General features: G+C 32.9%; 2 protein-coding genes and 1 long non-coding RNA gene across 3 annotated transcripts; all 3 read left to right on the forward strand.

Annotated features, from left to right (window-relative positions):
* Positions 1-887: 887 nt before the first annotated feature.
* On the forward strand, positions 888-1,535 carry LOC110867043. The gene has a single exon (XM_022116189.1). The coding sequence runs from the start codon at positions 888-890 to the stop codon at positions 1,533-1,535; it is 648 nt and encodes a 215-aa protein (XP_021971881.1).
* A 4,499-nt stretch (positions 1,536-6,034) lies between these two features.
* On the forward strand, positions 6,035-7,051 carry LOC110868855. Its single transcript, XM_035975065.1, has 4 exons — positions 6,035-6,161; positions 6,244-6,452; positions 6,559-6,679; positions 6,764-7,051. Exons 1-4 carry the CDS (start codon positions 6,084-6,086, stop codon positions 7,049-7,051), a joined length of 696 nt encoding a protein of 231 aa, XP_035830958.1. The 5' UTR covers positions 6,035-6,083.
* A 4,685-nt stretch (positions 7,052-11,736) lies between these two features.
* Positions 11,737-13,574, forward strand: LOC110867401. The gene is made up of 3 exons (XR_002551575.2): positions 11,737-11,761; positions 11,811-12,102; positions 13,538-13,574. It is a non-coding gene; the product is annotated as an uncharacterized LOC110867401 (long non-coding RNA).
* The last annotated feature ends 2,229 nt before the right edge of the window (positions 13,575-15,803 follow it).

Here is a 15,803-nt window from a genome sequence, read left to right on the forward strand (position 1 = left end):
CGATCCATGGTTGGTCAAGGAATCTTTCATGAGTTTGGTTTCGGAGCAAACTCTAATGCATTTTTGGGGGAGGACGATCCAAACGTCCAAGCCCAACATGTGGAAGAAATCGGTGAAATCGAAGTAACCAACATTGGGGGACCCCGCGCGAGCTTCACTTGCATCGCTCTGACAGTAACCCCAGGAAACAATGGTGCTGGACCTTCAAACCCAGCTCCACCTCAGCACATTTCGACGCTATTAGGGCTACCAGAAGGCGAAACTCCAGCCTCTTGGTACGCCAAACAAATCGCTACCATCAATGCCGCGTATCAATCTTTGAGCGCACGTCAAACAGTTTTATAGGCAGAACCTTCTTTGATTACTCCTCAAGGTCAAAGTCAGGGGGCGCGCCAGGCACCCCCACAACAAAACCTTCAAGGAAGAATCAACACACCTCCCCCTACGAGAAGACCAAGCGTGCATGAAACGCGCGACACACGGGGAGAAACCTACAGCTATTATGATCACCCGTCCAACATCCAGAGAGGTCCAGTTCATAGCCGGCTAACGCCGCGCAATATGAATAATGAATGGAATGACACAGATCCAGATGACTGAACTTGGCAAGATGACGAAGGGTCTTCGGTTTTCAATCGCTTGCCAAGAAATCATGAATATTACAAGCCAAGGCAACACGTTGGTTACACCGAAGAAGCAGAGCGAGATTTTCGCCTCGCATACCGTCCAGCTGAAGCCGCAGAACATTCAAAATTTATTCCAAAGATCGCTCTAGCGCCGTGATCACGAGAAAAATTACCACCCACAGTTGAAAGTCCAATGGGCTGACTGATCCTGATGATCACGTCAGAGTATTCACAAGTGTTGGTTGCATGGGAGGTTGGAACATGCCTATGTGGTGCCACCTGTTCATCCAAACTCTCACGGGAGCTGCTCGCGCCTGGTTCGACAGCCTCCCGCCAGGAAAGATTGAATCATGGGTCGATTTCAGAACACAGTTTGTGAATCATTTCAGTCAGCAAAGACGTTACCAGCGCGACACAGCTGAAGTCATGGACATTTGGCGCCAAGAGAACGAAGGTTTAGAAGATTTCATCACTCGCTTTAACAAAGAGTGCTTAGAAATTGGTGACGTAAACGAACAACTCATGCGCGCTCATTTCAAGAAAGCTATTTGTTGTGATAGCCTCATCAGGACTATCACAGGAAAGGATGGAATGCCCAAACAGTGGGATAAGCTCATGGAAGCTGCCAAAATAGTTGCGCAAACTGAAAAGTCATTGGCCGGCAACAAGAGATCTTATACTGAGGATCGATTTTCCAAGGGGAGTTCGCGCGACAACAACAAGCGCAATAAGAACAAAGGTCACGATTGGAAATCCGGAAGATCAAGGGGTTACGATGAAAGGCCGCGCTATAGAGAAGACGCGCGAGAAACAATCGACAGAATTGGTTATCGAAAGGCAGTCAGGGATGATAACCGAGAAAAGCACTGGACTCCGTGTAACATTCCTATTTTTATATTAGAATTATAGGTTTGGTTAACTTTATTTACCACTAGTAACTAGTTTATTTTTAATATAAATATTCAACCCAAATAGTTTTAAACAATATTTTATATAGTTGGTTGAAATATTATATTAATTAATTAGCCTGTATATGGGTGACCTTTCTAATAAAATAAAAATATATAAAAATTTTCATATAACTAGACGGATATATTACGGGTAAGTTAACTGTAAGAAATATGAAGTACCTAGACATGCCTAGTAACAGTATACTAATTAAATTATAAAAATACATTGTATTTTGAACCTACTCTATTTTTAATGAAACTTAGGCCCAAATATAGACAAAAATATTCTCGTTCCAATGACATATTTATTATTTTATAAAACGTTATATTTTAGAAATTATACCGCCAAATAAGTTAACCAGATGAATTAATTATAAGAATAAATTAATAATCTATATATATTAATAAATGAGATGATGTGGGCTATGTGTCCTTGAATGGTGAAGCCATTTTGATGATGTGGCAACCATTGGTTTAGTGGAGTTTGATTTTGAGAGGGAATTGATGTAATTCTATATAAACAAACCAAGTTTCACAAAACACAAACCAAAAAACCAAAGATACACGGGATCCGGATTTGAATGGGCCGGTTTTCGAGTTATCCAAATAACCCATATTGAATTCGGATCCTTTCTCTCTCTCTGTTCTCTCTCTTCTACCTACCATATTCGATTACAACCCCTAAATCAACATACCATCTCCGATCATCAAAATACTATAGCCGATCATCACTTAGGTGACGAATCTTTCAAGAATTAGAGGTAAATGTATTTCATCAAACCTATCAGTTCCGCAAAATCTCACATACCGACAATCATCTTCTATCACTTTAACCTAATGGTGTTCTTGATTCTTTGAAACATTCGACAGAGATCCAAGGTTGCAACTGTTTTTATATGTTATTTAGATGTTTCTGAATCTTTTTTTTTTATTCGCTACTAATTATTTTGTTATTAACTTCATCAACGATTATTTTCTTTCAGACCCGAACATAAAAATTGCAGGTATGTTGTTTATTCAGATGAGAGTACAAGATGTTGATTATTTTCTTAATCAAAACGAGATTTGTTCTATTACTCTTCATTCATTCTATTTCCTTTTTTCAAACAGAACCCTAATCTACCGCCACCATAGCCATCATCAACATGGTATTCTCCATTGTTCATCGATCCAGAATTCACCATCAATGGGTACGAATTAACTCTTTTAGTTTTGGTTTTTTGATTGTTAAAGTTTTGTAGGTGATAACGGAATCCTTTTTTTATTTCGATTCAATCTCATTTGGGAGGATTTTTTTTGTTTCCTCGATTATACAAGGTATTCCAGTTTTGACTATTCTTTGTTTTAGATTTTAACTCAGTTTCTGTAATTAGACATTGTTTCTATAAACAGATTACGTTTTTTTTGTTAGTAATAAATTTTGTATTGTATTAATTACCAATCCATTAAAGATTTTGTGTATTTTATTTTATTTATGGTCTGATATGTTTTTCCGGAATATTGATTTTGTTTCTATAAATAAATTGTTTCTATATTAGATTATTATGTATTGTAAGTGTTTAATCCCAATTTTTGAAGATTTCTCTGTCTTTTTTGTGTTGTTCTTTATGATATACATTATCCGATTTAATCACTGTTTTTTTGCAAACAATATCAAGATCGGAGGTTTGTTATCATCATCTACATTCTCTGATTTATGTAATATCTATGAACGTTAATCATTTCTTGGGCATTTATCAAACTTGCTGATTTTGGTTTATTTTGATTTTCATGTGAATCCCTAAATCTTGGATAACAATCGGAAAAATGATCATTGAACAAACAACAGAGGTTAGTTGAATGTTATAGTTGTTTTCTCTTTTTTAAGTTTGTAATATTTGATTTTATCCTTTCTGTTCGGGTTTTTTTTTCAAAAATTAATAATATATGTTCTGAATGATTTATGGTTTGTTTTTCTCATGGTGAACCCTCCATCTTTTGTGACAATCGAACTCGGAGTGTTCGTCAACCAAAACAGGTTAGTTCAATTTTCTTGGTGTTGTTTGTTTATTGATATCTATAGTCTTTGGTTTTAAGTTTTGTCTTCATGCTTTATTTTGAAAGTTTATGTGATTATATTTTGAAGTTCATATGGTTTGTTTTATCAATTATATTTTTTTCTATTTAGTTAGTTATTAATTCTTTAAGGATACCTTTAATTTCTTTTTAAAATTTTTTTTGTTTCTATAAAAAAATTACTGTTTTAAGTTTAATTTTTTGTATTCGGAATTATTATTCGGTTTCTGTAAATAGACATTCTTTCTATAAATAGATTACCGTTATATTTTTTAAAAACATTGATTACTTCCTTTGTAGTTATGGATCCTAAAAACAACGCCCCTTCGTTCTTAAAGTTGATTGATACGATCTTATTAGTTGAACTTTATTTAACATTGTTACTAATGTGGACTTTTTATCTGTAGTCGAGACACAAGGAGAAGCCACAGACTACCGAAAGTCATGTTGAAGAAGGAGTTGCTGGGGATAGTGTTGGTCACTTTCAACTTCCAAATTTTGGGTCTTTTTTTAATGTATGTAACTATGTTTTAATATATATTAACAAACTTTAACAACCAGTACATTGTTGTATTCTTATATTTTTATATTTATGATGTCATTTTTTAGGATACTGACGACTACAAGTTTGATCGACATATAGCTGCTCTAATTCAGATGGAAGATGCTAAGAAGCTGGTAAGTGTATACGTTCAAATTATTAACAGATCTTAGTTATATGATTAGTTAATTTTGTAAAGTCAATCCTTTTTATTTGATGAATATGATTAGTTATATGATTATACAGTTTCTCTTTTTATAAATTTGTATTTATGTTAATTTGTTTTATCTAATTAAAAACTATACAGTTTCCTTAATTAGGGTATTTTTAAAAACGATTTTTTGTGATTTGAATTTTTCATCATATATTACTAAAAATATTATCTTTTCTAATTTTATATAAAAAGATCATTTGTTCTTCAATCATTATTCCATTTAAAAAAAACAACCTCTCTTTGGTTAATGTACATTGGATAGGTAAACTATGTTTGTTTTTAAAGTCATATTATTTTGTTTTCCACAGTCTATTAATTTTTTTTGTTGTCTTTATAGCTACAATGGAAAACCAAGGTGACATCACCTTGCTGAACGATATCGATGCTCTTAGTACAAACTACACTATCAAGGTGAAGATTGTTAGTTTGTGGAGAAAGAAGATGAGAGGTAATGAAAGAGAGACGTATCGTATTGATATGATACTGATGGATGAAATGGTAATTTTTTTGATTTATTTCGTTTTGTTATTTGTATTATGTTTGTTACATATTTACAATACCATAATTTTTTTTCGTTTAATTATACTGATTGTGAGTTCATTTTAACATTTCCTTTGCGTGTTATTATTTATTTACCCTCAGGGTACCAAGATTCAAGCTTTTTGCTTACATAAGCTATTTCCAAAGTTTGAGAGACATCTAAATGTCGATGAATGCCTTATCATAAAACGGCCATCTCTTGCTCCGAACACTGCATCGTTCAAGATTATTCCTAACAATCAGAAGCTATCTTTTTACTATCACACGTTTGTGGAAAAGTGTAGTAAATGGGAAGGTCCGCAATACATTTTCAATTTTGTTGATTTCGATGATGTTGTTTCACAGAGAATCAAGGAGGGTACGCCAGTAGGTGTGTTCATTTATATTTACAAAGTTTATATACCACAATATTTTTTAACGTTTTATTTAGTTGTTTTTATGTTATTATATATGCTGGCATCTTTTTTCTTTTATTCTTAGATTTCATTGGTTACGTTGTTGTTTGTTATAAGATTGAGGACACTAACAAAAAGGATGGTAGTAAAGGGAAACGTCTCAATCTTAAGCTTCAAGATCTCGAGTAATATAGTTTTAAAATTTTAGTTTATTTATTTTTTCCATATTATGTTATAATTTTTATAAAATTTTGTTAAACTTATGTTTTTTTCTTATATGCTATTGTAGATATGTTCGGATCGATTTAGCTCTTTGGGATGATTACGCTAAGGACATGTATTCTTACATGGTTAGTAAAAATCGTGAAACACATGTTGTCGTTGCTGTCCATTTTGGTGCTGCTAAGACATACAAAGGTATTTTATCAATTACACAATTTATACCATACAATATAGATAGATGTTCTTCCTTTATATATATCTGATTGATTGTTTAATTTATTTTTACCTAAAAATAGGTAAATGGGGGATTTCTAATAATTTTGATGGTTCACGGCTTTTCATTAACGACAATTTTGATGAGATGCTATTGTTCAAGGAAAAGTGAGTCTGATTATTTATTTATATTTTTATAATTGTATCAACTTTATGATTTGTTTGTATTTTTTGTTAATTACACATTTTGGTTTCTTCAAAAAAATTTATAGGTTTCTTTCAAAACTTGCTGCTTCAACCGAGTCAAGTAGCCATGCTGGGTCACATATGATGTGTTCTGTGGAAGATGAATTTTTAAACAATGATGTTTTTTCACCAATTGCTTATCTTGGCTCAATCATAGAGGTTTTCCTTAACATTTGATGTTTTATATTTCAACTATTTTCAAAATTTTAATGAACTTTTATTTCTTTAATTCTTTAAACAGCCAAAGAAAGTGGTTATTGTTGGAACTATCGTAGCAATCGTTTCTGATAAGATGTGGTATTATGATGGGTGTAACCATTGCAAGTCCAAACTTGAGCAAAAGTTTGAAACTTATGATAAGGAAGATGGAACAAGTGATGTTAGAGATGAGAAGGTGTATCAATGTTCCAACAAGGATTGTCAAGGAAAAGAATTTTTCCCGCTGTCCAGGTAAAGTGTTTGTTATTCATAATTCTATTATTGTTGATTCAACAATGTACGTCGTTTATATTATCTATTCGTCTATGTTTTTTAATTATTTAAATACGCTTTTAAGGTTTAAAATACCAATTCGGGTTCAAGATTCAACCGGTACGGTGACACTTACATTGTTTGACCATGAGCCATTGAAGTTTGTTGGGAAAACTGCAAAGGAACTTATAGAAATTCAGGACGAGGTTCTATTTAGTACTACTTTATATTTAATTCAATTAGATTTTTATATATACATTCTAACCGCATATGAGATCTTTTTAATATAGTTACTCACGACAAATGAGCTTCCAAGAGAATACCCTGTTGAATTTGAAACGTTGGTTAACCTAAAGTGTGCTTTCGTGATCAAAGTAACATACTTTAATATTGTCAATGGTGTGGAGAATTATGGAATATCAGTTGTTACCACCGATGTTGACATCTTGGATGAGCTCAATAAAAAATGGAAAATTGACCAGGTAAGCGATTGTTTTATTAATATATTTGCACTTACAAAACCGTTTAAAAGATGTTTAAACAATTTGTCTGTTGCTTTCGATTTTTTTACAGCTTGATGTCTCTGATTCGTTCGGTATGAGTCAGTCTGAGTTCCAATATGCTGGTGGTGAATGCTCTAAGGTTTAACTTTAAAAATATACTGATATATACTTTTAATAGTTGTGTTATTATAAATTGTTTATTTTTTTAGGATGGTGATTCTTACACTGGGGATAACTCCACACCTGTTTCAAAGGATTACGTGGGTGACTTGAAGCAATCATCTTCTGATTTGAAGCGTAACCTTGGTGATGTTTATGTGATTGAAGAGGGAATGGGGTCGGCAGCAAGTAAGCCTCGCATGTGTGTTGAGAATAATGATCTTGACGAAGATTTAGGCAAAAACTGATAAACGATATTTTGCAAATGGTGGTTACAATAAAAACAATTTATTTGTTATTGGACTATTGGAATTTTGTTTTGTGGTTTTTAATTTTTGATGTTTGAATATATTTTTATGGTTTCCCTATATATTATGATATTTTGACCTATTCTTTACTATTTTTTGTTGGAAATCATGTTTGGTTATATTCCTTATTTTATAAGACTACATTTATTATTTATTGTATCATAATTTAATCATCCGATAATATAAAAATAAGAAAATGAAAAATTAAATTTTACTTTTGACCTTAATGAATTACTTTTCATGAAATGAACATTAATCATTTGTTTAAATATTTATACAATCCAGTTACATTTGTATAGTTATTTTAAGAAATATCGTAATTATAGCAACTCGATTTTAGTGTTGACACATTCTCTTTAATTTCCCAAACTTATAAATATAAGATTGTTTCCATATTTCAGACCATTAATTTGATTGCAACTGATTTTAGCAATCTTTATTATTAATTACATAAATAAGTTATAGCTTATGTCTATAAATACAGATACTTTACACACTTTCAAACATCTTCAAGGTTCTTTGAATAGATATTGAACACTCACAGACAAGTATATGTGACACTTTCAAGATTCAAAAGTATGGATGGCTTAAAGATGTTAATATTTAGACGGTGATGGGAACATTACTAATAAAATTACCAATGTAGTCTACAAAGAGATATTCTTAAATTTATACTTTCAGTATTTTAATAATAATTTCCAGCTTTTATTTTTCTTCATTGATTTTTTATGGAATTCATCTTTACTGTTTACTTCAACATTTAAGGTTACATTAAATTGTTAGTAAATATGAGTTAGAACTTATATAATAAATGCAAACCACATATAAACAACCACATCTTAATTTGTAAATATATATATTTGAACATCGATAATCAACAAGCATTTATAGTCGATACCATTGTTAGTTATATTAAAAAAATATGGTATCTGTCATGATAATATACCACTAATTGTTTTCAAGCTTAAACTACCAACGACGAAAATTGAACATGATAAGAAGAGAACGTGCATGTCCAAAAAAAGATACATAAAATCAGTAGCACAAAAGACTCATGATTTCGTCTTCACAAACACCTTCAACATTAGCTTATAAGATTACCTGTTAACCTGCATTAACTGCATCCATGTGTGATAAGATCAGGAGATTTCCTGAACTTACAAATGTGAAGTGCATTATGTCACCCGCACAAAGGCCATTCTCCTTCATGAACATCGACCAACCTTCGATTGCATACCTTACACCACCTCCATTCTTCTGACGCCTAAGATTCATATCGATGGTTTTTCCATTCATGTTCTTCACTTTTAACTCATGCACTTTATTTTTGAATCCGGCAATTCTTACAACATCAACAGGCATTCTCTACATGTATACGAACTAACAGCTAAATCAGGCTTATGATTGTTATACTTTTACTCTTAATGAATGATTAGTGTAAAAAAGCATATCATGCGGTATTTTCCCTTCTTTGTGAATTCATAATTATCAGTTTTTTCAACATTATTTGTCCTTGCAACACGTTTTGGTTCAACATCCAATATCTTCAATGCATTAGCATATCTCATTCCATTTTCGTTAACCTTATTATTACAGATACACATTATATTTAGAGTAGTATATTTTATCCATTAATGTATAACAAATATTTATAAGTAAATGTTGTGAACTTTTTCTATACATACCAACCGACTGCGGGTTCTCCGTCTAAATGTTGAGACGTTTGGCATTTCCACTTCTGTTCCGCATATCAACCGCTTACTATCGTCTGGATTACAATATGCCGCAATCTGTTTCCCTTTCTTTTTAAACTGTTAATACAATGATTAAAGTTAAATAACATTAACCAACAATCATTAACTAAATATCTATATATATATATATATATATATATATAAACATGATAAATAAGGGCTGATGTGTCATGATATAAGGGCTTGGAAAATGATGTGGCATCACCATAGGCACTCTAGAATTTGGTTTTGGCTCCAAAATTTTGGGTCTTTTTTTCTTTATATGGGCAGACACGGGATCCGGATTTTGACCCGTGTATTTAAATGTTCTAAACCCTAAATCTGCATCTCTTCCACTGCCTCTTCATTCTTCTCCTTTACGCACTGTGATAATCCTTCCTGTTATTCATTCTTTCCCTTCTTCAACTTCTATAATCTATTAACCTCTGAAATTAATGGAGTAAATTCGCAGGTATCGTAATCCCGTTTACTTCTTTTCCTTTTTTATTTTTTGTGTTGTGGATATCTAACCTGGTATAACTCAACTAATAAAATACGTTTCTTTTTTATGAACCCTAGATCTCAATTGTCTTCTTCCTTCTGCTTATACAATCTGAGTCCACCACTTCACCTATCCATCCTTCAAACCCTAACATTACAGCACATCAGATCCTCTTTTCATCCTGTTGAAATTGACCGATAATCCTTAGGATCTACAATTCCATATCTTCAAGGTGAGTTTTAGGGTTTGAATTATGTATTTCATATGATTTAGGGTTCGATTCCATATGATAACGTATGAAACATTCGTTTAGGGTTGGATTTTCATATGATTTATGGTTCGATTCGATATAAAATATTCGTTTAGGGTTTGATTTTTATATGATTTACGGTTTGATTTCATATGACTCCGTCTTAAACATTCAACTGATTTCAATTTCTTATGGTTTTACGCGGTTGGGAGTTGTTTTTTTGGGTACTTTTGTTTGACCACATTTATTTATAAAATTATTAATGCTGAGATTAGTTTTTTTTAATTATTGTAGGATTTGTGAGAGGGAGATTTTAAAAATAGCAACTCAGAGTGATTTTGTCATCATCGCCAAATTCGCCGTCTTGGTTCATGTCTGGGAACAAATTTTGATGTAAAGAGCCCCTCTTTTCTATTGGTATCTTGGTTTTTTTTTTTTTGAACTTTGTATGTGTTTGTTTTGCATATGCAGTTTCAATTTTAGTCAGAAAGAATGTAATGGAAAGGAGCAAGAAGGGTTGGGAAGACGAACATATTTGAAGAAACCCCCAATTTTCTTTTCGATTTCACACACACACACCATGTGTAATTTATTGCATCTTTTCTTGCATCACCAGTCGCTGCTTTGAAATCTGATATTGTGTCATCTTCTGACAATAAAGATACAGTTCACTTATATTCTGGAAATGTTCCACAGGTTATGTTGATGTTAAATCTCCTCCTATACTTGGGGTGGTGAGTTCAGAACACCATGATAATGAGGAGAAAAGGAAGAAGGATTTTTAAAGGATGTAACCTGTGAATATGAGTCTCTCGACGCTGTAAGTAGTATGGTAGATTTTATCCACTATAATAGCTTGATTTGATGGGTTAGCCCTTTTGGGATCAAAAAGATAGTGTTGGTTGGTTCATAAAATGGTAATCTTGTGGATTGCGTGCTATTCATGCCTTTGATGTTAAAAAGAATCATTCTAGGCTTGCATCTTGAGTATTCTTATGTTTGACTGTTTTCTTGATTATTTGATCTTCAGAACTTTGTGGGTAGTTTGTGTATTTAGTGCATAATTTGTAATTATATTCCTATATTCCGTCTTCGAACTGTCGATCCCGCCGCAACACGCGGGTTTCCCACTATTCTGTTTTTATGTTGTTAAATGAAAATTCTGATTGTTTAAATTCATTTTAATTTATTCATAGATAGCTGAAGGATGAAAAAATGTAGTATGTTTCTCTATATTATATAATTGAAAAATCCGATACTAACAGTTAAATTTTTTATTCAGGAACCATCTACAAAACTACCCTGAATTTCGACTAAATCCAGAAGAAGCTGATGGAGAAAGGTGTCTAGAGGAAGTTCACGTGGTTTTTACACGAATTGGCAGGAAATAGAGACAGGCTAAATGCCCGTGAAGCCGATGGTACACTAAAGCCACTAAAGGAATATACTGGTCCTTTGGAGGACAGGGGTCACCAGATTGCTCTGGATATCGACCTCCCTGAAGGTGTCATGACTAATGAAATGATAGATTTCTGGGATGCAATTTATGAAGTAAGTGGGATACCTTTCTATGATTCAGAGGAGTTAGCTTTAGGTAGTCTTAACAAGAGTGAGTATATGTTAGAGCCAAGAGTGAGTATATGTTGCTGCCAGATGATGGTAAACACAACTAATGAACACCCTATGCTCTTCGGCAAATACTCTCCGTTCTCTTGTATGTTGATTAAGGGAGCGAAGTTGGGCGAGTCCGCAACATCGCAAACAAACTAATGGATTGACGTAGCTATGTGCCAGCATAGATATCTTACCCTGGGTTGACGTAGCTATGTGCCAGTATGGATATCTTACCTGGGTTGTTTTTTATGCCGATTCAATGATTGAGGTGATATGATGTGAGTTTTTGCTACTTTGTGATTTCCCGATATCAAGCAGTCACCTCATAAGTCGCAACCATTCTTCTTTTAGACAAACCTTTGCGATTCCAAATCTCTGTATCGGTCTGCCGGAAATTATTCGAGTTGCTCGGAATTTCTCTGCTATGATCAGAGTTGAGGGCCCGGTGAGCTTATTTCAACTTCACACTCCCCCTTTCTATGCTAACCCATATTTTAAACCTAAATTCAACAGGTCCTAAAAGGGTTAAAGATGAGAAAACATGCTTTCCATCATTACATGTAAGTTAATCACACTTTTGATCTTTATTTTTGTTTGGACTTATATCTAGGAGTATACGGAGTGCTTTAAGCACTTAGGATATGATTCACTAGCATTTATGGTTTGACGGTTTGTGATTCATCAATTGGAGGCATAAGCAAGATATTTGACAAGATTGAGGTAGCCAATAGCTAGCGAAACGGATAGGTTGGTTGGGTTTAATAATTGGCAAAACATGTCTAGGCAAGTTGGACCAACTCACAAACATTTATATCTGTTTTTTGAGTTTGTAATGAGTGGATAATGTGTCACATGTATGATACAGAAAATACATATTACTAGAGTATAATCAAAGTATATTCAATGTAAATGGATTAAGGAGGATCTATGCACGGGAGTAAGCATTTTTGTGAGAGCTGAATTTGGAACACCTAAATCCTTGGGTGGAGTTTTATGATCCAGGCATATGACAAGATGGTCATTGGGTGTATAAATTTGGTGTGTTTCTCTTACTTTCACAAGCACGAGAAATATGAAATTTTAACGACTCACAATCTGTAATTGATAGATAGATGATATAAACCAATTTGGGAGTATATTTAGCTTTCTATAAGACATGTAGGGAGTGATTAAGCATATGGCTTAATCGATGTACATATAGTACCTGAAGTACATCAGTCAATATGGAGACTTCATGATATATGCCAATGGGTCAACCCCTTTTTTCTTTAGCTAAGTCTTCTATAGACATGTAGGGAGTGACTAAGCATATGGATTAACCATGCCTTTTGTTATGTTTGACAAATTAAAAAAAATTTATGCCCTTTTTATTCACATCAGTCAATATAGAGACTTCATGATATATGACCAATGGGTCAACCCCTTTTTTCTTTAGCTAAGTCTTCTATAAGACATGTAGGGACTGATTAAGCATATGGATTAACCATGCCTTTTGTTACTGTTTCAAGTATTCTTGTTTTATTTTTTATTTTCAAAAATGCTCTCCAAATTATAGCTCCCTAATTTGTTTTTTAATTATTTTTGTCTTTTTTAACTTTAGGATGAAATGAATTGAAGACTAAGATAAAAAAAAAGTGAATGGATTGTTGGACTGAGCTCATATCGTTTAAGATTTGTTATACTTAACAAAACACTTTGCGAGTTTATTTATTCTATTAACACGATATGCACATTTAAAGTGCAAACTTGTATTTCTTTTCTCTATCATAATGAACATATGTAAAATTGTAAACCTTATACAAAGAATCTAAATATTTTTCAAAATACTTAAGCAAGTTAACGAGGCAACCCATTTTTAGACTGTTTGAGTTAGCCAGTAAAAAAATACAGCTTTCTAACATTTTTAAATATAATCCTAAAATTGTTTCTCGTGTGATTCATAAAAAACATTAATTAAGCTTTCTAACATTCTTAAAGTATTTTTATCTTATATAGCCATGAGAGTATCATCTCATGACCAAGTTCCAGCTTTGACTTTGACATGGCATTGGAGGAGGGAACCGGTAAGTGAAAATGAATGTTGCGGACTAGAGCAGTGCAAGGAGATGCTACAGGAATCTCTGTAACTGAGAATAAGGAATAGTGGAAGTCTTCTTCATCTGGTGAAAAGTAGTCCTTACATATTTTTATTTGTTTTGATCCATTAGTTATAGGTAATTGTTGTTTGATTGTGCCATCAATTTTTACTAAGACACGGAGTGGTACATTATTTGTTCATACTTTTACTTATTTCTAAGCTTTTTCATTTATAAATTCAAGAAAAGTAGTCAACTACTTGAACTTGGCATTGGATGGTCTAACTTTCTGCAATGCATTAATCAAAGAACAAATGTCACATTGCCAAGTTCAAGTATTTTTGGTAAGCGATTCTATACTTGACTCATGCAGGCGCTTGCGGTTTTGTAAGCGATTCTATACTATTTTTGTTATTCACAACATGAAATTTATGGTTTTATTTTTTACTAATGTCGTTGGTATTATAGGGACTTGAGTTGCAATAATTTAAGCGGGCAAATTCCTCCGATAATCATCGGAAACTTGACGTACACCGACAAATTGTAAGAAACTAAAAACATGGTTTGATTTATGTTTTTATACGGTTAGGAATCTTTCGTCAAACAACACCGCGGGTCCTATTCCGAAAGATCTGTCTCGGATTGGTAACTTGGATACATTGTAAGTTGTTCTAAACCGTTGATGACTTTAACGTGATCGAACTATCGGTCTTTTGGTTGTGATAACTGTTTCTTTGTTTTTTCAATAGGGACCTTTTTAACAACAAAATTAGCGGCCCGATCCCTTTGCCGCTTGGTGATTTGGAATATCTTTTGAAATTTTAATTTTACTTTCAATAACTAACCTTATATATGTCATCATTATCGCTTAATCAGATATTTTTGTTTTGTTGTAAAACAATAGGAATCTGAGTCGGAATGAGTTCACCGGGTATCTACCAGCTGAGTTGGAAACTTAAGAAGTGTCATGGACACGTAAGTGATCATACGTCCATTCATACGCTTCATTCGGTTTGAAAACGTAAAAAATAATTATTAAAAAAACTTCTTTTTGCAGAGATCTTTCTTACAATCATCTCTTGGGTGTAGTGCCCCAGGAACTCACGTTGTATGTTCCCACACGACTTGCATTTTACAATCTTGTGTAACGCTGCAAAATGACATTTGTTCTTTGATTAATGCATTGCAGAAAGTTAGAAAGTAATAACGTTAAAAGTGTTATTTATATACTTTTCTTTGTTGTAAATTGAATTTTCCTACCCCGAAAATTTATTAGTTTTGATATAGATCCGGCCATAGTGGTAAAGAAAAGGAAGGAGATGCCCCATGGAAAAAAGTGTTATTTTACGGCAAATAACGTTTGAAAACGTGTCTTTTAATTTCAACATTGGTACCGTAGAGTATTGACACCAAATTTTAACTTATTTATTTAAACACTTAATAACGTTTGAAAACATGTCTTTTAATTTATTTAATGACATAATTAGATTATAAATTGATTTTTCCTGCCCGGGAAGTTCCCGAGTTATAAAGATTCACAACTACATGGTATATTTTTATTTTTATTAATTAATATATATAGATGTATATTTATTTTTTAGATATAAAGATTCACAACCCGGGAGTATTCCCAGGTTATAACCTAGTAAATTAATATTTGAGAATTTCGATTGTTGTACGTGTCATAAGAAAGAATAAAATAATATTTAATTTCTTATTCTTAATTCTACAAATATGGGCCGTGTGGAAACATAATTTAATAATGGGGTACGTGTCCATTGAGGTGTATCCTCCAAAACTGCTGAGACATAATATAAAAAGGGATGCATATCACATCTTTGGTTGTTCAATTTTTTCTAGCTTTCATCGCCCATATCTCTACCATACTACCTTTTATTTTATTATTTATTTTCAACTATAATAATAATAATAATAATAAAGCTCTGTCCAGTTTTAAGTGTTTTAACTCCCGATCACCGCTACCCTTTCCGATTGATCTGAGCCTCATAACATATGTCAGGGCTCTGCCCGACTAAGTTGTTGGGGTTCTATCTCGGGACTTCGGGACAAGGTTGAATTACGGGTACTATACTTAACACGAGTGCAATATATATTTTAAATAGCTCAGAAGTTATACCCAAAATTTATACCAGGAGATTTTCTAGTTGAACCCTAAAGTTACAAAG

Source organism: Helianthus annuus, chromosome 7, assembly GCF_002127325.2.
Source record: "Helianthus annuus cultivar XRQ/B chromosome 7, HanXRQr2.0-SUNRISE, whole genome shotgun sequence".
Classification (NCBI taxonomy): domain Eukaryota; kingdom Viridiplantae; phylum Streptophyta; class Magnoliopsida; order Asterales; family Asteraceae; genus Helianthus; species Helianthus annuus.